The sequence below is a fragment of the Vulpes vulpes genome, chromosome 7, assembly GCF_048418805.1.
Source record: "Vulpes vulpes isolate BD-2025 chromosome 7, VulVul3, whole genome shotgun sequence".
NCBI classification, from domain to species: domain Eukaryota; kingdom Metazoa; phylum Chordata; class Mammalia; order Carnivora; family Canidae; genus Vulpes; species Vulpes vulpes.
Genome location: NC_132786.1, coordinates 65,953,042 through 65,975,103, shown reverse-complemented (window position 1 = coordinate 65,975,103; position 22,062 = coordinate 65,953,042). Strand labels below are relative to the sequence as shown.

The following is a 22,062-nucleotide window of genomic DNA, read 5'->3' as shown; positions in this document are numbered from 1 at the left end:
CTGGCAGAAAGGGTCTGCGATGGGGGCCCATGAGCTGTGCCTCCCGGGCCGGTTCTCAGAGAATCCTGTGACTTTGTCTTTATGTTCCGTGTCTCGGATGAGGGTCAGCGCAGCCCCGCCCTGGCCCTGGGGCCGCACACAGTGGACTGCTGTTGTCTCAGGAGATCATGACCCCGCGGGCGTGCATGGACACCGCCACGGCGGCTGTGCGCCTTTTCGACTTGCTGTTTAAGACAGTCTGACACCATTTAATGCAAGAGAATCAGAATGGTGATGACACGTTGTCCCAGCGGTTGTAGGAAAGGAAATCAAACTGATGTATGAAGTCAACAGTGGGGCTCCCTGCGTGGGTCTGTGGGTGAAGCGTCTGCCTTCGGCTCAGGTCCTGTTCCCATGCTCCCAGGATCGAGCTGTGTCGGGCTCCCAGCTTAACGGGGGTCTCCTTCTCCCTCTGCCTGCCCCCCTCCCCCCGCTTGCTTTCTCTCTTCCCCTCTCTCCAACAGAATCTTAGGAGAAGTAGACAATGCAAACGGCCCCGCCGGGATGTAGCGCCAGTAACAAAATGTCTTTGTGAATCCACGTGTGAGTCCAAAGGCTTGCCGGGTGAATTCTTCCAGATATGCTGGAATTTAATCACTTCTTGCTCGTGGACTTTCTTATACAGAATAGGAAAGGAGCTGTGCTCTTATCTCATTTTACGTGGTAGCGTAAGTTCTATAGCAAAGCAGGCCGGGGCTGTAGAAACACTTCATAGTGTAGGTCTGTCATGGATTTCAGGGTCTCTGCGTGAGACGAAGTATGAGCAAGGTGACACCAGTCTGTCGGAAGCATCACACGGGGGATAGAGGTACAGCTTCATTACCCCCCAGCCCATCACCAACGGCTGTCGGCACAGAGTCGGTGGGAGCAGGGACCCATGTGGGCCTGAGGGCCACACAGCTGGTGCCCAGCCTGGAGAACTTCCCAGCTTCCTGGGTACTCCCGCTTCCCCAGTGCTGCATCTTTTAATTTTTTTTTTTTTTTTTAAGATTTTATTTGAGAGAGCACAAGCAGGGGGAGCAGCAGAGGGAGAGGGAGAAGCAGATTCCTTGCTGAGCAGGGAACCCCCCGCCCGCTTCCCCCCGCCCCAATGCAGAGCTCAATCCCAGGACCCTGAGATCCTGACCTGAGCCACCCCGGCACCGCCCAGTACTACATCTTGACTCAGATATGGTTTTGATCATGCGTCCCCCTGTGTCCCCAGAGCCTACACTGGTGTTTGCCAAGGAGCAGCCAGCACGCAGTGAGGTGCAGGCCAAGGCGGGCGGCAGCGCCACGCTGAGCTGCGAGGTGGCCCAGGCCGGGACCGAGGTGACGTGGTACAAGGACGGGAAGAAGCTGAGTGCGAGCTCCAGGGTGCACGTGGAGGCCCAGGGCTGCAGCAGGAGGCTGGTGGTGCAGCAGGCGGGGCGGGCCGACGCCGGGGAGTACAGCTGCGAGGCCGGGGGCCAGAAGGTGTCCTTCCGCCTGGACGTCGCAGGTCAGTTCCACCAACTGAGTCTTGTGTGGAGGTGATGAAGGGATTGCATTACACACCCCATAGGCCCTGCTGCTCCCTGCATTCGTCCTCACCTTTTCACCTCTGCCATCCTGTTGCCTCTATTTTCCTAGCCATGGCTGGACGGATGGAGGTTTAATGAGAAGGGTGTGTGTGTGCAGTGACAGGGCCGTTTTTGCGCCCCCGAGCGGTGCTGTCATGTCCTAATGCTTAGTCATGCATCTGAGCACCTGCACAGAACCCTCCCAGAGTTCCTCGGTGACCAGGATGATGGCTGTGCTCCACGCTCGGGTAGAGGCATCAAGTAGACTAAGCATCTCACACCTTGGTTATGTGACTGTGCTTTTTTGCGGGGCACTGTCCGGGGTTCTTCTTAGCAGGAGACATTTCAGTTTCTTGAAACCAATAGGGGAGGTCTTGACCATATAATCATATTTGGAAATATGTCAACTAAACTTTAGATTATCCTGTCCTGGTTGCTTCAGGATATTGTTTTTCACATGGATGTGCGGTATCTGTGCAGCTCGACGCAGGGGTAGTTTGCAGATCAAGGGGTCAAAACAAAACAGAAACAGAGTTTTGCATAAACGGACTCCTGCCAAACCGCAGGTTTGTTTGTTTCTACTGCAATGTCTATACGATAAGGAGAGAGGAGTTGTTTTCATAAATGGTGCTTGAATCATTTAAAATAGGGAAAAAATTAAACTGTAATGGAATTCACACAACACCCAAAAGCCATGTCCTGGTAGGACAGCAACCATGAAACCTTCAGATGACACACAGTTGTTTGAAGATTCGGGTAAGGAAAGATTCCTTCCATAGAACTTGAAAGCTCTGAATGCAATAGGACAAGATAGACATATGTGATGACACTAGCATTGAGAATTTCATTCCTCTGAAGAGGCCATAAGAGAGTGAAAAGGCAAGCCACAGGTTTGGGAAAACAACTTTAAACACATAGTTGTCAGTCTCTAACTTTTAAGGAAAGAGTGCCTTAAAATGAATAGAGAAAAGACGGTACTGTTGGTGAGTGAGCAGAGACATGAACAGTGTCCCCACAGTGGAGCAACCAGGAGTGGGCAGCCCAGTAATACTGGGGGAGGTGCCAGGCCTCATGAGTCAGCAGACAGTGACAGAGATGCTGGGGGAAGTACAGGGACTCCACCAGATAGACACCAGTTGAAAATACTAAGATAGGAGACGGCTGGAGACTCGGAAGCTTTGTAGACCATAGCGGGGGAAAGTTCCCTTCAAACTCTACAGAAATGTCGAATGTCCTCCGGGAAAGTAGAACAATCCATGTATCATGACCACAGAGTCCATGTACACAGAAGTGTCCCAGACTGCCCCCTGGAACAGCCCAGGTGGGGCAATGATGGGATGTGTGGTGCCCCCTGGAACAGCCTATGTGGAGCAGAGTTAGAATGTACTGTCCTCACCTGGAGGGCCCACATGGGGCAGTTGTAGGATGTATGATCCCAACTGGAGCAGCTCTCACGGAGTTCTAGGAGAAGATATGGTCTGCTCCTGGACAAGCCCATGTGGATCAGCCTGGAATGGAGGTGCCTCACTGGGTGGCCCACATGCGGCGGTGATAAACATTCTAGCCCCACCTGGAACCAGACTAGGTGGGACACTTTTAGAATGTGGCGCCCCCCCCCCCCCCGCCCCACCTGGAAAGCGTGTGTAGAGCCATGATGGGATGTGTGGTCCCCACGTCTAGGGGCCCCTGTGGAGCAGTGAGGGATGGGCACATGAATCGTGTCCCTCATGGTCGAGAAGCTATGGGGCTTCTCCAGTCACATGGCTGGCGCAGAGCCTGGGGACGTTCCCAGTCCCCTGCAGCCCCGTGTAATCTTTCTCCCCCCAGTGCTGCCTTCCTCCCTTGGATGGTGCCTCTGACCCTGCATGTCCCCCTGTGTCCCCAGAGCCTACACTGGTGTTTGCCAAGGAGCAGCCAGCACGCAGTGAGGTGCAGGCCAAGGCGGGCGGCAGCGCCACGCTGAGCTGCGAGGTGGCCCAGGCCGGGACCGAGGTGACGTGGTACAAGGACGGGAAGAAGCTGAGTGCGAGCTCCAGGGTGCACGTGGAGGCCCAGGGCTGCAGCAGGAGGCTGGTGGTGCAGCAGGCGGGGCGGGCCGACGCCGGGGAGTACAGCTGCGAGGCCGGGGGCCAGAAGGTGTCCTTCCGCCTGGACGTCGCAGGTCAGTTCGCGGAGAATAGCCTGGATTACAGGCGATGGTCACACTAGCCCACAGCCCAGACGGACCCGGGAGCTTTCCTGTCCCTTCCTCCCAGCTGCCACTTTCTGTCTGGTGGCTGATCCCAGAGATATTGCCGGGCAAGGGTTTACTGAAGCGAATGGGCCCCTCGTGGGCAACCCTCAGCCACTCGTTCGGAATGCACGGTTGTTCTTTGCCGTCCGGCACCTGGGCTCCATTTGGTGTCCCGGCCATAGTTGACCAGATGTCCTCACCTGTGGATGCTCTAGTGGTTCCCAGAGGCCTCGTTGGGTGTTTCTCACCATCGAGAGACGTGTGGAGTCCAGTGCCCAGGGCAAGCACGCGGGCACCCAGTCATCCCTGGAATTATCTCGACACTGCGTGTTTGTGATGGAGGTTTTAGGTGTCCTGGGTGTGCTTCTTTCCTTGCACACGGGTATGGAACCTCTCTGCACAAAGGCCAGAGAGATGCTCATGGCAGAGCCTCAAGGAAATAGTGAGCATGGAAGTGGTAGCCAAGCACCCGTGGTGCAACAGGCGTGTGTCCGGGAGCTGCCTTCACAAAGCTCGTCCTGTATCATTTTGTCTCCAGTTAGGATATCCCGTGTTAGAACTCCGTGGGATTCCGAGGCAAGGGTTGAGAGAGGGAGAGGAGTACGCAGCCCATGGGCACACTTGTGACCCAGAGCGCTGTGGTGGCGACCCCCCCTCGACTGGCAGAAAGGGTCTGCGATGGGGGCCCATGAGCTGTGCCTCCCGGGCCGGTTCTCAGAGAATCCTGTGACTTTGTCTTTATGTTCCGTGTCTCGGATGAGGGTCAGCGCAGCCCCGCCCTGGCCCTGGGGCCGCACACAGTGGACTGCTGTTGTCTCAGGAGATCATGACCCCGCGGGCGTGCATGGACACCGCCACGGCGGCTGTGCGCCTTTTCGACTTGCTGTTTAAGACAGTCTGACACCATTTAATGCAAGAGAATCAGAATGGTGATGACACGTTGTCCCAGCGGTTGTAGGAAAGGAAATCAAACTGATGTATGAAGTCAACAGTGGGGCTCCCTGCGTGGGTCTGTGGGTGAAGCGTCTGCCTTCGGCTCAGGTCCTGTTCCCATGCTCCCAGGATCGAGCTGTGTCGGGCTCCCAGCTTAACGGGGGTCTCCTTCTCCCTCTGCCTGCCCCCCTCCCCCCGCTTGCTTTCTCTCTTCCCCTCTCTCCAACAGAATCTTAGGAGAAGTAGACAATGCAAACGGCCCCGCCGGGATGTAGCGCCAGTAACAAAATGTCTTTGTGAATCCACGTGTGAGTCCAAAGGCTTGCCGGGTGAATTCTTCCAGATATGCTGGAATTTAATCACTTCTTGCTCGTGGACTTTCTTATACAGAATAGGAAAGGAGCTGTGCTCTTATCTCATTTTACGTGGTAGCGTAAGTTCTATAGCAAAGCAGGCCGGGGCTGTAGAAACACTTCATAGTGTAGGTCTGTCATGGATTTCAGGGTCTCTGCGTGAGACGAAGTATGAGCAAGGTGACACCAGTCTGTCGGAAGCATCACACGGGGGATAGAGGTACAGCTTCATTACCCCCCAGCCCATCACCAACGGCTGTCGGCACAGAGTCGGTGGGAGCAGGGACCCATGTGGGCCTGAGGGCCACACAGCTGGTGCCCAGCCTGGAGAACTTCCCAGCTTCCTGGGTACTCCCGCTTCCCCAGTGCTGCATCTTTTAATTTTTTTTTTTTTTTTTAAGATTTTATTTGAGAGAGCACAAGCAGGGGGAGCAGCAGAGGGAGAGGGAGAAGCAGATTCCTTGCTGAGCAGGGAACCCCCCGCCCGCTTCCCCCCGCCCCAATGCAGAGCTCAATCCCAGGACCCTGAGATCCTGACCTGAGCCACCCCGGCACCGCCCAGTACTACATCTTGACTCAGATATGGTTTTGATCATGCGTCCCCCTGTGTCCCCAGAGCCTACACTGGTGTTTGCCAAGGAGCAGCCAGCACGCAGTGAGGTGCAGGCCAAGGCGGGCGGCAGCGCCACGCTGAGCTGCGAGGTGGCCCAGGCCGGGACCGAGGTGACGTGGTACAAGGACGGGAAGAAGCTGAGTGCGAGCTCCAGGGTGCACGTGGAGGCCCAGGGCTGCAGCAGGAGGCTGGTGGTGCAGCAGGCGGGGCGGGCCGACGCCGGGGAGTACAGCTGCGAGGCCGGGGGCCAGAAGGTGTCCTTCCGCCTGGACGTCGCAGGTCAGTTCCACCAACTGAGTCTTGTGTGGAGGTGATGAAGGGATTGCATTACACACCCCATAGGCCCTGCTGCTCCCTGCATTCGTCCTCACCTTTTCACCTCTGCCATCCTGTTGCCTCTATTTTCGTAGCCATGGCTGGACGGATGGAGGTTTAATGAGAAGGGTGTGTGTGTGCAGTGACAGGGCCGTTTTTGCGCCCCCGAGCGGTGCTGTCATGTCCTAATGCTTAGTCATGCATCTGAGCACCTGCACAGAACCCTCCCAGAGTTCCTCGGTGACCAGGATGATGGCTGTGCTCCACGCTCGGGTAGAGGCATCAAGTAGACTAAGCATCTCACACCTTGGTTATGTGACTGTGCTTTTTTGCGGGGCACTGTCCGGGGTTCTTCTTAGCAGGAGACATTTCAGTTTCTTGAAACCAATAGGGGAGGTCTTGACCATATAATCATATTTGGAAATATGTCAACTAAACTTTAGATTATCCTGTCCTGGTTGCTTCAGGATATTGTTTTTCACATGGATGTGCGGTATCTGTGCAGCTCGACGCAGGGGTAGTTTGCAGATCAAGGGGTCAAAACAAAACAGAAACAGAGTTTTGCATAAACGGACTCCTGCCAAACCGCAGGTTTGTTTGTTTCTACTGCAATGTCTATACGATAAGGAGAGAGGAGTTGTTTTCATAAACGGTGCTTGAATCATTTAAAATAGGGAAAAAATTAAACTGTAATGGAATTCACACAACACCCAAAAGCCATGTCCTGGTAGGACAGCAACCATGAAACCTTCAGATGACACACAGTTGTTTGAAGATTCGGGTAAGGAAAGATTCCTTCCATAGAACTTGAAAGCTCTGAATGCAATAGGACAAGATAGACATATGTGATGACACTAGCATTGAGAATTTCATTCCTCTGAAGAGGCCATAAGAGAGTGAAAAGGCAAGCCACAGGTTTGGGAAAACAACTTTAAACACATAGTTGTCAGTCTCTAACTTTTAAGGAAAGAGTGCCTTAAAATGAATAGAGAAAAGACGGTACTGTTGGTGAGTGAGCAGAGACATGAACAGTGTCCCCACAGTGGAGCAACCAGGAGTGGGCAGCCCAGTAATACTGGGGGAGGTGCCAGGCCTCATGAGTCAGCAGACAGTGACAGAGATGCTGGGGGAAGTACAGGGACTCCACCAGATAGACACCAGTTGAAAATACTAAGATAGGAGACGGCTGGAGACTCGGAAGCTTTGTAGACCATAGCGGGGGAAAGTTCCCTTCAAACTCTACAGAAATGTCGAATGTCCTCCGGGAAAGTAGAACAATCCATGTATCATGACCACAGAGTCCATGTACACAGAAGTGTCCCAGACTGCCCCCTGGAACAGCCCAGGTGGGGCAATGATGGGATGTGTGGTGCCCCCTGGAACAGCCTATGTGGAGCAGAGTTAGAATGTACTGTCCTCACCTGGAGGGCCCACATGGGGCAGTTGTAGGATGTATGATCCCAACTGGAGCAGCTCTCACGGAGTTCTAGGAGAAGATATGGTCTGCTCCTGGACAAGCCCATGTGGATCAGCCTGGAATGGAGGTGCCTCACTGGGTGGCCCACATGCGGCGGTGATAAACATTCTAGCCCCACCTGGAACCAGACTAGGTGGGACACTTTTAGAATGTGGCGCCCCCCCCCCCCCGCCCCACCTGGAAAGCGTGTGTAGAGCCATGATGGGATGTGTGGTCCCCACGTCTAGGGGCCCCTGTGGAGCAGTGAGGGATGGGCACATGAATCGTGTCCCTCATGGTCGAGAAGCTATGGGGCTTCTCCAGTCACATGGCTGGCGCAGAGCCTGGGGACGTTCCCAGTCCCCTGCAGCCCCGTGTAATCTTTCTCCCCCCAGTGCTGCCTTCCTCCCTTGGATGGTGCCTCTGACCCTGCATGTCCCCCTGTGTCCCCAGAGCCTACACTGGTGTTTGCCAAGGAGCAGCCAGCACGCAGTGAGGTGCAGGCCAAGGCGGGCGGCAGCGCCACGCTGAGCTGCGAGGTGGCCCAGGCCGGGACCGAGGTGACGTGGTACAAGGACGGGAAGAAGCTGAGTGCGAGCTCCAGGGTGCACGTGGAGGCCCAGGGCTGCAGCAGGAGGCTGGTGGTGCAGCAGGCGGGGCGGGCCGACGCCGGGGAGTACAGCTGCGAGGCCGGGGGCCAGAAGGTGTCCTTCCGCCTGGACGTCGCAGGTCAGTTCGCGGAGAATAGCCTGGATTACAGGCGATGGTCACACTAGCCCACAGCCCAGACGGACCCGGGAGCTTTCCTGTCCCTTCCTCCCAGCTGCCACTTTCTGTCTGGTGGCTGATCCCAGAGATATTGCCGGGCAAGGGTTTACTGAAGCGAATGGGCCCCTCGTGGGCAACCCTCAGCCACTCGTTCGGAATGCACGGTTGTTCTTTGCCGTCCGGCACCTGGGCTCCATTTGGTGTCCCGGCCATAGTTGACCAGATGTCCTCACCTGTGGATGCTCTAGTGGTTCCCAGAGGCCTCGTTGGGTGTTTCTCACCATCGAGAGACGTGTGGAGTCCAGTGCCCAGGGCAAGCACGCGGGCACCCAGTCATCCCTGGAATTATCTCGACACTGCGTGTTTGTGATGGAGGTTTTAGGTGTCCTGGGCGTGCTTCTTTCCTTGCACACGGGTATGGAACCTCTCTGCACAAAGGCCAGAGAGATGCTCATGGCAGAGCCTCAAGGAAATAGTGAGCATGGAAGTGGTAGCCAAGCACCCGTGGTGCAACAGGCGTGTGTCCGGGAGCTGCCTTCACAAAGCTCGTCCTGTATCATTTTGTCTCCAGTTAGGATATCCCGTGTTAGAACTCCGTGGGATTCCGAGGCAAGGGTTGAGAGAGGGAGAGGAGTACGCAGCCCATGGGCACACTTGTGACCCAGAGCGCTGTGGTGGCGACCCCCCCTCGACTGGCAGAAAGGGTCTGCGATGGGGGCCCATGAGCTGTGCCTCCCGGGCCGGTTCTCAGAGAATCCTGTGACTTTGTCTTTATGTTCCGTGTCTCGGATGAGGGTCAGCGCAGCCCCGCCCTGGCCCTGGGGCCGCACACAGTGGACTGCTGTTGTCTCAGGAGATCATGACCCCGCGGGCGTGCATGGACACCGCCACGGCGGCTGTGCGCCTTTTCGACTTGCTGTTTAAGACAGTCTGACACCATTTAATGCAAGAGAATCAGAATGGTGATGACACGTTGTCCCAGCGGTTGTAGGAAAGGAAATCAAACTGATGTATGAAGTCAACAGTGGGGCTCCCTGCGTGGGTCTGTGGGTGAAGCGTCTGCCTTCGGCTCAGGTCCTGTTCCCATGCTCCCAGGATCGAGCTGTGTCGGGCTCCCAGCTTAACGGGGGTCTCCTTCTCCCTCTGCCTGCCCCCCTCCCCCCGCTTGCTTTCTCTCTTCCCCTCTCTCCAACAGAATCTTAGGAGAAGTAGACAATGCAAACGGCCCCGCCGGGATGTAGCGCCAGTAACAAAATGTCTTTGTGAATCCACGTGTGAGTCCAAAGGCTTGCCGGGTGAATTCTTCCAGATATGCTGGAATTTAATCACTTCTTGCTCGTGGACTTTCTTATACAGAATAGGAAAGGAGCTGTGCTCTTATCTCATTTTACGTGGTAGCGTAAGTTCTATAGCAAAGCAGGCCGGGGCTGTAGAAACACTTCATAGTGTAGGTCTGTCATGGATTTCAGGGTCTCTGCGTGAGACGAAGTATGAGCAAGGTGACACCAGTCTGTCGGAAGCATCACACGGGGGATAGAGGTACAGCTTCATTACCCCCCAGCCCATCACCAACGGCTGTCGGCACAGAGTCGGTGGGAGCAGGGACCCATGTGGGCCTGAGGGCCACACAGCTGGTGCCCAGCCTGGAGAACTTCCCAGCTTCCTGGGTACTCCCGCTTCCCCAGTGCTGCATCTTTTAAGTTTTTTTTTTTTTTTTAAGATTTTATTTGAGAGAGCACAAGCAGGGGGAGCAGCAGAGGGAGAGGGAGAAGCAGATTCCTTGCTGAGCAGGGATCCCCCCCCAAGTTCCGCCCTGCCTCCCCCCCCCACCCCCGCCCCGATGCAGAGCTCAATCCCAGGACCCTGAGATCCTGACCTGAGCCACCCAGGCACCGCCCAGTACTGCATCTTAACTTTGATAATGTTTTGATCAGCCCAGAAGGTGTTTTTCAGTCTCGAGTTTGCAGGTGGGTTTTAGCATTGGGCAGAGGTTATAGCGCCTGACAAATTTGGAAAGGTGGACTTTTTGACACAGTGGGATCTGGTGTGTGTTGTCCATGCGTGGGGATGTCTGCTAATGGGCCCAATCTCAGCCTCTGTCCAGTTCCTGGGTCCTTGGTTTGGACAACATGCCGCAGGCCGTATTGTGGCATATTCTTGGCATCTGCTTCTCTAAGGTTTTTTCTTCTCTGTCACATCGGCACCTTATCTAGTACAAAACCTGCCACTGAGGCTTCCTTGGTCACCTGCACCTGCTAAGCACTGCTCTATCAGAAGAACTTTTCTGTGTAGGGTTTTGAACAGACACATTTCCCATTTTAAATCCTTGTTGTGGAGGTATGCAGCCTCAGTTGAGTGGTCTCCGGCCTTGGGATCCTGAGGGTCCAGCTGTCCTTTGCCTAGCCCCATTGGCTTGCCCTTGCTTGGGTGCCAATCCGGGCATGGACCTGGGCCAGGTTGTCCTATCCTATCCCCTCTCCTGCCCTGTTCCTGAGGCCCTTCTGAAACATGGGTCCAGGCCCAGGCTGTGTCAGCGTCTCTTTGAAACACTTGGTTTCCCTTCCTGCAGTCTTTGCCCATGGGGCCCACCTTCCCTGGTGGGCAGGGATCCTGGGCTCTCAGGTCTGGGAGGGACAGAACTCCTGGCCTCAGGCCTGTGGTCCCAGGTGGCTCCTTCTGGGTGCTCTGTCTGGCTCTGGGTCTGGGTAGTGGCTGGCAGGTGGTCTGGCTCCTAGGTGGGATGGGGCACAGGCCAGGAAAGGAAGGGCCCTGCTCTTATGCCCACCGATGTCCCCCCCAGAGCCGGAGCCTGAGCCCCCTACCCTGCAGAAACCTGGCCGCAGGGAGCCTCTGGTGGTCAGGGAGCACGAGGACATATTCCTGACCGCCACCCTGGTGACACCCTCTGTGGCTGCGGTGACCTGGCTCAAGGACGGCGTGGAGATCCGTAGAAGCAAGCGGCATGAAATGGCCAGCCTGGGGGTCACCCACACCCTGACGGTCCACGGAGCACAAACCCTGGACAGCGCAGTCTACAGCTGCCGCGTGGGCGCAGAGGGGCAGGACTTCCCCGTGCAGGTGGAAGGTCAGCGGGACTGGGCGGCCCCCAGAGCCCCGTGTGTGCAGGGTGAGGGCACCGGGGGGTGCGCTCCCCCGGGAGGTGCTGTGGGCAGTGACCCTGTGCAGAGCCAGAGTAGGACTCACCAGCCCGCTGCTGTGTGCAGAGGTGGCCTCGGGGCCACCGCAGTGATGCGCCTGCCCCCCCCCCCCCCCCCCCCCCGCAGAGGTGGCAGCCAAGTTCTGCCAGCACCTGGAGCCCGCCAGCGGGGAGCTGGGCGGCACGGTGACCCTGGCCTGTGAGCTGAGCCCGCCGCAGGCTGAGGTCGTGTGGCGCCACGGGAGCGTGCAGCTCCGGGCCGGCAAGCGCTTCCGCATGGAAGCTGCGGGGCCCCGGCGCACGCTCACCGTGTCGGGCCTGCGGCTGGAGGATGCAGGGGAGTACGCATGCGAAACCCGCGACGACCGCACCAGCGCGCAGCTCAGGGTCAGCGGTACGCGGCGGTAGGGTGCGCGGTCGGGCGGGGTGCACCTGGGCAGCTTCCTGGAGGAGGCGTCCTTTGTCCATGCCGGGGAGATGGGGCCTTTGCCTCTACCTGGTCCCCCGCCTTCCTCCCGCCTCTCCAGCAAAATTCCCATCCGCAGCTCCCCGCATGGTCAAGTTCACGTCGGGGGTGAGCGCCGTGGTGGCCGAGGAGGGCGGTGAGGCCACCTTCCAGTGCGTCGTGTCCCCCAGCGACGCAGCGGTCTCGTGGTTCCGGGACGGCACCCTGCTGCAGCCCAGCGAGAAGTTTCTAATCTCGCAGAGTGGTGCCAGCCACAGCCTGACGGTGTGCAGCCTGACCCTGGAGGACTCTGGCCAGATCACCGTGGAGGCTGAGGGCGTCTTGTCCTCTGCTGCTCTCCGCGTGCGAGGTGTGTGTGTGTGCAGTGTGTTTGTGTGGCAGGGAGGGCCTCCCCAAGGGCTGGTTTCCTGGCAGCACTCGATGCCAGCTTGTGTCCAGCTGGTCTGGGTGACCTGGAGGCTTCTCTGGGTGGGGCCCAGGTGTCAGGTACCTACTCTGAAGGAGGCAAAGGAAACTCCTACAAAATGCATCTGGTTGGGGAGTGGGCAGAGGTTGAAGCTGTCCAGGGAGGCTTCCTGGAGGAGGCATCCCAAGCCAAAACCCCCTGGAGAGCAAAGCGGAGGAAGTGGGGTTGGCAGCTGGTGCAGGCAGAGGCCGGAGGTGGTGATGGGCTGATGCCAGGACCTCCCCTGGGGATCTGCTGCAGGTCCTGAGTGGGAGTCATGTGAGCACACAGCTTTTGGGGAAATGGTGGCAGGGCCTGGACTAGGAGGCCTGCACCATACTTAGGAGTTCCAGGCATGGCAGGGTCATGGGGGGTAGGGCTGCTGGTGATGAGAGGCATGCTGGGGAATGCACAGCGTCCCAGGGCCTGGGCTTCCTCCCCTGTAGTTGTACCTGTACAGGTGCACGCTGGGGCCAGCCTGGAGTCAGCATGTGAGATCATGCTGGGGATCAGCTGTGCCGCCAGGCGTGGGCCGGGGTGGAAGGGCCCCCGAGCTCTGGCCTTCCCGAGTGGCAGTGGCTGCAGTGACCTCCCTTGCTTGGGACCCCAGAGGCCCCAGTGCTGTTCAGAAAGAAGCTAGAGCCACAGACAGTGGAAGAGCGGAGCTTGGTGACCATGGAAGTGGAGCTGACTCGGCCGTGGCCTGAGGTTAAGTGGACACGGAATGCTACCGCCCTGGCGCCAGGCAAGAATGTGGAGATTCACGCGGAGAGCACCAGTCACCGCTTGATTCTTCGCTGCGTGGGTTTTGCTGACCGTGGCTTCTATGGGTGTGAGACTCCGGACGACAAGACCCAGGCCAAGCTCACCGTTGAAAGTGAGCAGCAGCAGCAGGCTGGGCCTGGGGGGTGGGCAACTGGGAAGGAGATGGGACGGGACGGGGAGGGGAGCAGATGTCCCCCTGGAGGGATGGGCCCTGGGGGATGCCAGGAAGGGAGCGAGGGCGGATGGGGTGGGCTTCTCCCTCCTGGACAGCTGGCCCGCTCTGAGGCCCCTGGGGCGGTGAGTGGCCTGAGGACCATGGTGTCCGGACAGGGACTCACCCCTCCCTGTGCGTTTGTCCTGCAGTGCGCCAGGTCCGGCTGGTGCGGGGCCTGCAGGCAGTGGAGGCACCGGAGCAGGGCACCATCAGCATGGAGGTGGAGCTGTCCCATGACGATGTGGAGGGCAGCTGGACGCATGATGGCCTGCGGCTGCAGCCAGGGCCCACATGCCAGCTGGCGGTGCACGGCCCCATCCACACCCTGACGCTATTCGGGCTGCGGCCACAGGACGGTGGCCTCATTGCTTTCAAAGCTGAGGGGGTGCACACGTCTGCGCGGCTTGTAGTCACTGGTGCGTGGGCTTGGGCAGGACCCATTGCAGAGCGCCTCACCTCTGCCCTTGGGGAAGGCGGGCAGCACAGGGTGGTGGAATCCTGTGGGTCAGGGGCATTGGGTCTCATTCCTAGAACCAGCCATGTGATACCACTCAGCTCAGCCCTCCCCCCACCACCCTGCCTCTCACCTCTCCTGTCCTGCCAACCTAGAGCTGCCTGTGAGGTTCAGCCGCCCCCTGCAGGACATAGTGGCCACAGAGAAGGACAAGGTGACCCTGGAGTGTGAGCTGTCACGCCCCAACGTGGATGTACGCTGGCTGAAGGTACCTCCCTGTTGCGGGAGTCCTGGGCTCCCCCTGCCTGTTCGTGGCCTCGCAGGGGTGGGGTGGCTCTGTTGGGCAGCCCCAGTGTCTGACCTGACCTCATCCCTCCTTAGGACGGCGTGGAGCTGCGGGTGGGCAAGACAGTGGGCATGGTGGCCCAAGGTGCATGTCGGAGTCTCATCATTTACCGGTGTGAGCTCGGGGACCAGGGCGTGTACGTGTGTGACGCCCGTGACACGCAGAGCTCAGCCTCCCTGAAGGTGCAAGGTGGGCAGATTAGGGGTCCAGGCCTCCCTGCATTTCCCAGCCGAATGCTGAGCCCCCTTGCTCTGCCCTGCCCTGTGCTCCTCAGTAGTCGGGGGAGGGGGAAAGCTCCGTGTGTCTGTGTGTGACAGGGCCTGGCTTGTTACCCCAGGTCGCAAGGTCCAGATCGTGAGGCCTCTGGAGGATGTGGAAGTGATGGAGAAGGAGGGCGCCACCTTCTCCTGTGAGGTCTCTCTCGATGAGGTGCCAGCAGAGTGGTTCTGGGAGGGCAGCAAGCTCCGGCCCAGTGACAACGTGCGCATCCGCCAGGAAGGTGCGACGCTCAGCAGGCCTCGGGTGGGCACATCCCCCCTCCGTCCCCCAGTACTGAGTGGCCCGTCTTTCCAGGAAGGACACACACGCTCATCTACCGGAGGGTCCTGGTAGAAGATGCAGGGGAGATCAAATTTGTGGTTGAAACTGCAGAATCTCGAGCGCAGCTGCGAGTGAAAGGTGAGAGTGCAGGGGAGGGTTTGTGCTGGATGGCTCCTGAGTGAGCACACATCCCTTTCCTGTCTTCCAAGTGGGCCCCAGAGAAGCGAGCCCCTGGGTGACATGGGGTCGCCCCCTAGTGGCCCTGGTGAGAGGGGAAGGGGTCAGCAAGGGCTGTTCTGCCCCAGTGCAGGGGCCCAGCCTGGTGGCAGGAAGACACAGAGGCAGAGCCCCCAGGCCACGGTGAGGGTAGGGTTCTGGGCGCCCTGAGAACCCCACTTCCTCATGGGCCACACCCACAGAGCTGCCAGTGACCATCTTGCGCCCACTGCGGGACAAGATAGCCATGGAGAAGCACCGCGGAGTACTGGAATGCCAGATGTCTCGGGCCAGCGCCCAGGTGCAGTGGTTCAAGGGCAGCGTGGAATTGCATTCTGGGCCCAAGTACGAGATGGTCAGTGACGGCCTCTACCGGAAGCTAGTCATCAAGGATGTGCAGCCCGAGGACGAAGACACCTACACCTGCGATGCCAGGGACGTGAAGACAAGCGCCCAGTTCTTTGTGGAAGGTGCGGGCAGGGCAGTGCGAGCACCTCTCCAGCGTCCCGGGAGCGGCTGGCGGTCCTCCCTATGGGACGCCGCCGGTGACCAGCCCCTTGCCCACAGAGCAATCCATCACCATCGTGCGCGGCCTGCAGGACATGACAGTGATGGAACCTGCCCCTGCCTGGTTTGAGTGTGAGACTTCCATCCCATCGGTGCGGCCACCCAAGTGGCTCCTGGGAAAGACGGTGCTGCAGGCCGGGGCCAATGTGGGCATGGAGCAGGAGGGCACCGTGCACCGGCTGACGCTGCGGCGCACCTGCTCCACCATGACCGGCCCAGTGCACTTCACCATTGGCAAGTCGCGCTCCACCGCGCGCCTGGTGGTCTCAGGTGAGGGCGTGGCCCCACAGGTAGGCTGCTCATGGACCTGGCATGGACCTGGCACAGGTGGGGGTAACCTCCTCGGGCTGTGGGGACCCCGGGGGGCCCTCCGTGTCGGCAGCGCTACCCTCTCCCCTCCAACTGCAGACATCCCCATGGTGCTCACACGGCCACTGGAGCCCAAGGCAGGGCGCGAGCTGCAGTCGGTGGTCCTGTCCTGTGACTTTAAGCCGCCCCCCAAGGCTGTGCAGTGGTACAAGGAGGACACGCCCCTGGCACCCTCGGAGAAGTTCAAGATGATGCTGGAGGGCCACATGGCTGAGCTGCGCATTCTCCGCCTCATACCTGCTGATGCAGGCATCTACCGGTGCCAGGCTGGCAGCGCCGAGAGCAGTGCCCAGGTCACGGTGGAAGGTAGCGGGGGCGCGCAGGGTCCGGGAGGGGGCCGGGGCCGGGGGCACCTGTGGCGGGTGCTGAGCAGCCGCTGTGCTCCTGGCAGCCCGCGAGGTGACCGTGACGCAGCCACTGCAGGACGCACAAGCCACGGAGGAGGGCCGGGCCTGTTTCTCGTGCGAGCTGTCCCATGAGGACGAGGAGGTGGAGTGGTCGCTCAACGGCGCGCCTCTGTACAACGACAGCTTCCACGAGATCACCCACGAGGGCCGTTGCCACACGCTGGTGCTGAAGCGGGTCCGGCGGGTGGACACAGGCACCGTGCGCGTCTCCTCCCCCAAAGTGTCGGCTACCGCCCGCCTGGAGGTCAAGGGTGAGGCATCCCTGGGGTCCTTCGGCGTGGGGGGGGGGTGCTCTCCGCAGGCAGGAGGTGGCACTGGCTCAGCTCCCCACACTCTCCCTCCAGCAAAGCCGGTAGTGTTCCTGAAGGCCTTGGACGATGTATCCGCGGAGGAACGGGGCACGCTGGCCCTGCAGTGCGAGGTCTCAGACCCCCAGGCCTGCGTGGTGTGGCGAAAGGACGGTGTGGAGCTGGGCCCCAGCGACAAGTATGACTTCCTGCACACGGCGGGGACGCGTGGGCTCGTGGTGCACGACTTGAGCCGGGACGACACCGGCCTCTACACTTGCAGCGTGGGCTTGGAGGAGACCCGCGCCCGAGTCATTGTGCACGGTGTGTGGCAGGGGTTAGCTTCAGGGGGCGGGACCGGGCCAGGAGCGCGGGACTGAGCCCAGGGCAGGGGAAAGGGTCGGGGGAGGGGGGCACCCATTCTCCAAGGCTAGAAGCTGCTGCAGACCGAGCGGTCAGCTCAGACTCCTGGAGGAGCAGGTTCCTATGATCTGAGCAGGCCCAGGTGCAGGCAGGGCGTGAGCGATGCTGAGCAAGGTCGGGCTGGGGACACTGGGCTGGCCCTGTTTGATAGGGTCACCAGGTGCCAGGGATTCTGCAGAGGCTGGAAACCTCGCTCTGCACCAGGGTCTGTGTGAGCAGTTGCAGGGGTGCAGAGGGTAGTCAGGGGTTACCTCTTGGAGGCAGCCTGTGGCAGAGGCCCAGGTGTCAGACATAGGATGCCCTAGAAGGACTCCCAGGCTGCAGGCACTACCCGGAGAAGGTGGTTGTTGGTAGACCACCTTCTTGTTTGTTAGGCAACCACGTCATAGGTCACCCGCCAGCAGGGCAGCATCAGCCCTCTCACCCCCCGGGACACCAGGGTCCCTTCGGATGTCCCTCTCAGCCTGGGCCTGGCCTCCTGTGTGCACTGCTGTCCCGGCCCAGCTGTGGTCCCATTCTCCCTTCTTGCATGTACATGGCAGGGTTGTGCCCTGGTCACCCTGTGGCAGGTCTCTAAAGGTCTGGCGAAGTTTTAGATGGTTCAGGGAAGAAGACAGAGCAGTGTGGTGAGTTTGGGAGCTGGAGGGCCCCTTCACTTGGGGCACCCATCCTTCCCCTTCAGGAAGGGGACACTGGAAGCTCAGGAGCTTTTGAGCTCATGACTACTGTGGACGGTGATTGCTCTCTGTAAGATAGGATGGCGATCATACTGGTTGCAACAGCCCTCGGCGATGCAAACACCAGGGTTTGGCCAGCTGGAGGCTGGGGGTCAGCAGGCCCACCAAGACTGGGGCTGGAGGGTGGGAGTGAGGTCTCAGCCCTTGTGACAGGGCATGTAGATCGGGGAGGGGGCACTGGCGTCCTGGCTGGCATGACCACCGTCTCCTGTGGCCCTCAGACCTGCACGTAGGCATCACCAAGAGACTCAAGACAGTGGAGGTGCTGGAGGGCCAGAGCTGCAGCTTTGAGTGTGTCCTGTCCCACGAGAGTACCGGTGATGCAGCCACATGGACCGTAGGCGGCAAGATGGTGGGAGATTCTGGCCGCTTCCGGGCCACACGCCAGGGCCGCAAGTACACCTTGGCTGTCCGAGATGCTGCTGCTAGTGACGCTGGGGAGGTGGTGTTCTCCATGCGGGACCTCACCTCCAAGGCCTCCCTCATTGTCAGAGGTGAGCATCACGGGCAGGGCAGGCTGGAGGTGGAGCGGGGCTGCGGGCTAGGATGGGCACTGCTAGGACTCTGTTCCCCAGGCCTGGGGAGCTCCCCTGGTGGGGGCCCAGAGGCATCTGTTAAGGTGCTGGGGGTTTAGTTTCCCAAGGGAGCTCACTCCAGAGGGTGAGATCATCCAGTGTGTGGGCGGGAGCAGAGTTTCTGGTGTCTACTGTGTGGTCCCACAGCTGGGCAGCCCCCTGAGCTTGTGGCACCACCACTGGCGTTCTTGAGCTCGTGCACCTGGCAGAAACACGGCTGCGTGATTTGGTTCACAGCAGATGCTGGGGATCTGAGTGATCCTGAGGCCTGAGAGTCTGTGGTCTCATGTTTTCCCTCCCCAACCCTCCCCTGTGACCATGGGGGCTCTGTATAGGTTTTGTGGTCTTGGCCTCTCCCTCAGCATGGCTAGGGCCTGGCTGGGCCTCATGTGTGGCTGCTCTGCTCTCTTCAGAGAGGCCAGTGGATATCATGAAGCCCCTGGAGGACCAGCGGGCCGCTCCGGGTGACGATGTGGTGCTGAGCTGTGAGCTGTCTCGGGCCAGCACCCCGGTGCGGTGGCTAAGGGATGGGAAGTCCATTCGCAACAGTCAGAAGTACCAGCTGGTCACGGAAGGCACTCGGGCCATGCTGGTGGTCCATGAAGTCTCACTCAGGGATTCGGGCCAATACTCATGCGAGACAGAGGCTTCCAGGACTACGGCGACAGTCTGTGTGGAAGGTGACCCCACCAGAGATCCCGGCATGGGTCCCCATGGCCTCTTCCCCTCCTGGCTCAGCAGGGGATCTGTGCAGGATGGGGGCCATTCCCCATCCTGAGGGGCTGGCATGGGGTCTGTGCTGCCTTCAACCTCCCCTCCTTCCACCCCCTCCCAGAAAAGGCAAACCGGTTCACGGAGGAGCTTGCTGATGTGCAGGTGGAAGAGAGGGGCATGGCTGTGTTCATGTGCAAGACAGAGCATCCCGCAGCCACGGTGACCTGGCGCAAGGGTGTCACAGAACTGCATGCCTCAAGGAAGCACGTGCCCAGCCAGGACGGCCTAACCTTGAAGCTCACCATCAATGCCCTGGAGAAGGCAGACAGTGACACCTACACCTGTGACATTGGCCAGGCCTCTTCCCAGGCCCGGCTCCTGGTGCAAGGTGAGGCCCGGGTGGGCACAAGCTTTGTTGAACATGGGCTTGGAGGCCGTCGGACCTGATCCCTGACACTTCAGCACTGGGGGTATTGTCACCGAGGCCCTCCTGGAGGGACCTGGTGTGACGGCGTGGGTGTCCTTGTGCAGCTGTTTGCTGAGAGCCCCTCCTGTGTGCTGGCCCCGGGGTTCGGGAAGGATTGCACATGGGATGTGGGGGCCTGGGAGGCCTCAGGTGTGAGTAGCAGCTGTACCTGTGGGTAGCCTGAGAGTTATTCCCCCACCTCACAGATAGGGGAACGGGCCTGCCGTAGGAGCTGTGGCTGCCTAGGGCCATAGGACGCACATGTCTAGCAGGGGAGTGCACTGCCCTCATCACCAAGGCCAGCATCCAGGCTCAGGGCAGGGTCCCCCAGGGCAGGGTGGGGGGCGGAATCTGTCCACAGGAAGCAAGGGAAGAACCACAAAGGCTTGCTGTGTTTTTTCTATGACAGCCAGCCGTGTAGTGAGCTCACGTGGAGACCCCTGAGTAGGTTAGAAACCGTGCTCCATAACAAAGCAGCACCCATGCTTAGTCCAAACAACATGGGTTAGAGTGAGACCCCACAGGAGCAAAGCCCTGTCTGCGAAGACCAGACATGGTTGTGAGGCTGTCGGCAGTGTGGCCAGAGTTGTGTTGGTCTTCGCGTGCTTTCTCATCTGCTCTGCACTTGCTGCCAGCTTCTGGGTCGCCCCCAAGTTCTTTCCATGGCCCCACAGCCCTCAGACCCCTGCAGGTACAGGAGGAGCCTGGAAGCAGCATCCACCGTAGTCGTCAGGACTGCTTTCTGAGCTGTCCCCACACCTACGTTGTTCACGGCAGAAGTGGGGTCTTTGTCCCTAATGATTCATGTCGCTAATCCTCCAAAGTATTTGAATTTGATTTTAGCGAAGGCAAAACTGTTGTCACGCTCCTGGTCCTTTTGTTCATCCCTGATTTAATGGCGTCTGGGACCTTGGGGACGGATGCAGGCAGGTGTGGAGTACAGTTCAGCGGCCGAGGGCCCTCTGCGCCCAGCCTCTGTGCTCCGCAGGAGGACCCTGGAGGTGGGCCTGGACAGTTCAGCTCTGCGCCCCTTCCTGGTTCCTGGGTTTGTCACCTGCGGCCTATGAGCTGTGAGCCTGCCCGGGTCTTGGGGAGTGACCGTTTCCCTTGGAGCTGGTGGCTGGGGACCCTGACTTACTGCTCTTACTGGCTCTGCAGGCCAGCGTGTACTCATTACGGAGGCTCTGGAGGACGTGGAGGTGCGTGAGGGAGCCTCAGCCACCTTCTCCTGCCGTGTCTCTCCTGCCGACTATGGGCCTGTCCACTGGTTCCTGGACAAGACGCCCCTGCACCCCAACGAGCTCAATGAGATCGAGGTTCAGCCAGGTGGCTACCACGTGTTAACCCTGCGGCAGCTTGCCCTCAAGGACTCGGGCACCATCCACTTTGAGGCAGGGGACCAGCGGGCCTCGGCCACCCTTCGGGTCACAGGTGGGTGGTATGCTCTGTGCCCTGAGAGGTCTGGTCCCTGGGCTGGAGGGTGCAGCCTCATGGTGGGCAGATCTTGGCCACGTGCATAGCATGGTCCTGGGCTGACCGTGCCCGGCCCGTAGGGCTCATTTTGGGTGGTCATCGCATATGGCGTGCAGAGATGATCCACTGTGTCCACACTGTGGGCTGCGGCACCTCGGGCCTGCCCTGTTCCCCTGTGGCCCCGCCTGAAGGGACAGTTGCACACTTGGCCAGGGAGCTGCTTGGTCTGCAGGAGTCCCCAAGTGTCCTTGCTTTGCTCTGTACCCCCAGAAAAGCCCAGCGTCTTCTCCCGGGAGCTCACAGATACTACGGTCACAGAGGGGGAGGAGCTGACCCTGGTTTGCGAGATCACCACCCTGGATGGCTCTGTGTGCTGGACCAAGGATGGGAAGGTCCTGCGGCCATCAGCCCGGTGCCAGCTGAGCCAGGAGGGCCACCGTGCCCAGCTGATCATTACGGGTGCCACCATGCAGGACGGCGGGCGCTATAAGTGTGAGGCTGGGGATTCCTGGAGCACCTCCATTGTCAGGGTCCACGGTAAGTTCCCAGGGTCATGCCCTTGTCTTGGGGCGGAGGGGGGGGGGGGCGCCCAGGCCCCATGTGGCTCCTCCTCTCCTGGTTGGGGAGGCCCATGACCCCCACAGTCTGGCTCCAGTTGCCCCTTCTGCCACCATGGCCTCCTGACCAGCAGCGATCTTGTGTCTTGGTTTCTGGCCCATCTGTGTCCCCCTCTCCCAACTTGGCTCATCTCCACCTGTGTCAGCATATGGGCCACATCACAGACACCACAGGCCAACCCTTCCACAGCAGCATTTACCATTCCTTGTCCTGGTGCTGGGAAGTCACAGGGCCGGGTGTCGGCAGGGCCACATCCTTCCAAAGGTCCCTGCACGGCGTGTACATGCCATTTTCTCCCTGTGTGTGTGCCCTAACTTTCTCTGACGTGATCATGTGTCTTGTGGGATTAGGCACCTCCAGATGACCTCATCTATGTTAATCACGTTGGTTAAGACCCTACCTCCAAACACAGTCATTGTGAGGTTCTGGGGTTTGGGGCACTCCAGTGTGTGGATTTGGGGGGTACAGACCACCCTACTCTGTCCTTCTCTGCTCTTGACCATTTGTCCCCCTCCTGGAAGACAGTGTTGGGGATTGTGTTCTGTAGCTCCTGTGTGGGAAGGGCGAGGTGG

The 22,062-nt window shown here is 59.3% G+C and overlaps 1 protein-coding gene across 14 annotated transcripts in view; it reads left to right on the top strand.

Moving 5' to 3' along the window:
- OBSCN (obscurin, cytoskeletal calmodulin and titin-interacting RhoGEF) overlaps window positions 1–22,062 on the top strand; it is a 130,846-nt gene that overhangs the window by 50,698 nt on the left and 58,086 nt on the right. For all 14 annotated transcript variants that reach the window (XM_072763960.1, XM_072763961.1, XM_072763958.1 and 11 more), the window contains 23 exons: window positions 1,244–1,519; window positions 3,466–3,741; window positions 5,716–5,991; window positions 7,937–8,212; window positions 11,052–11,336; window positions 11,536–11,802; window positions 11,954–12,223; window positions 12,930–13,196; window positions 13,448–13,714; window positions 13,908–14,020; window positions 14,134–14,287; window positions 14,436–14,597; window positions 14,672–14,776; window positions 15,058–15,324; window positions 15,422–15,691; window positions 15,830–16,096; window positions 16,182–16,448; window positions 16,542–16,808; window positions 17,866–18,138; window positions 18,633–18,899; window positions 19,055–19,321; window positions 20,558–20,830; window positions 21,143–21,409. In XM_072763960.1, coding sequence (XP_072620061.1) covers window positions 1,244–1,519; window positions 3,466–3,741; window positions 5,716–5,991; window positions 7,937–8,212; window positions 11,052–11,336; window positions 11,536–11,802; window positions 11,954–12,223; window positions 12,930–13,196; window positions 13,448–13,714; window positions 13,908–14,020; window positions 14,134–14,287; window positions 14,436–14,597; window positions 14,672–14,776; window positions 15,058–15,324; window positions 15,422–15,691; window positions 15,830–16,096; window positions 16,182–16,448; window positions 16,542–16,808; window positions 17,866–18,138; window positions 18,633–18,899; window positions 19,055–19,321; window positions 20,558–20,830; window positions 21,143–21,409 — 5,679 coding nt within the window. The remainder of the gene's footprint in view (window positions 1–1,243; window positions 1,520–3,465; window positions 3,742–5,715; window positions 5,992–7,936; window positions 8,213–11,051; window positions 11,337–11,535; window positions 11,803–11,953; window positions 12,224–12,929; window positions 13,197–13,447; window positions 13,715–13,907; window positions 14,021–14,133; window positions 14,288–14,435; window positions 14,598–14,671; window positions 14,777–15,057; window positions 15,325–15,421; window positions 15,692–15,829; window positions 16,097–16,181; window positions 16,449–16,541; window positions 16,809–17,865; window positions 18,139–18,632; window positions 18,900–19,054; window positions 19,322–20,557; window positions 20,831–21,142; window positions 21,410–22,062) is intronic.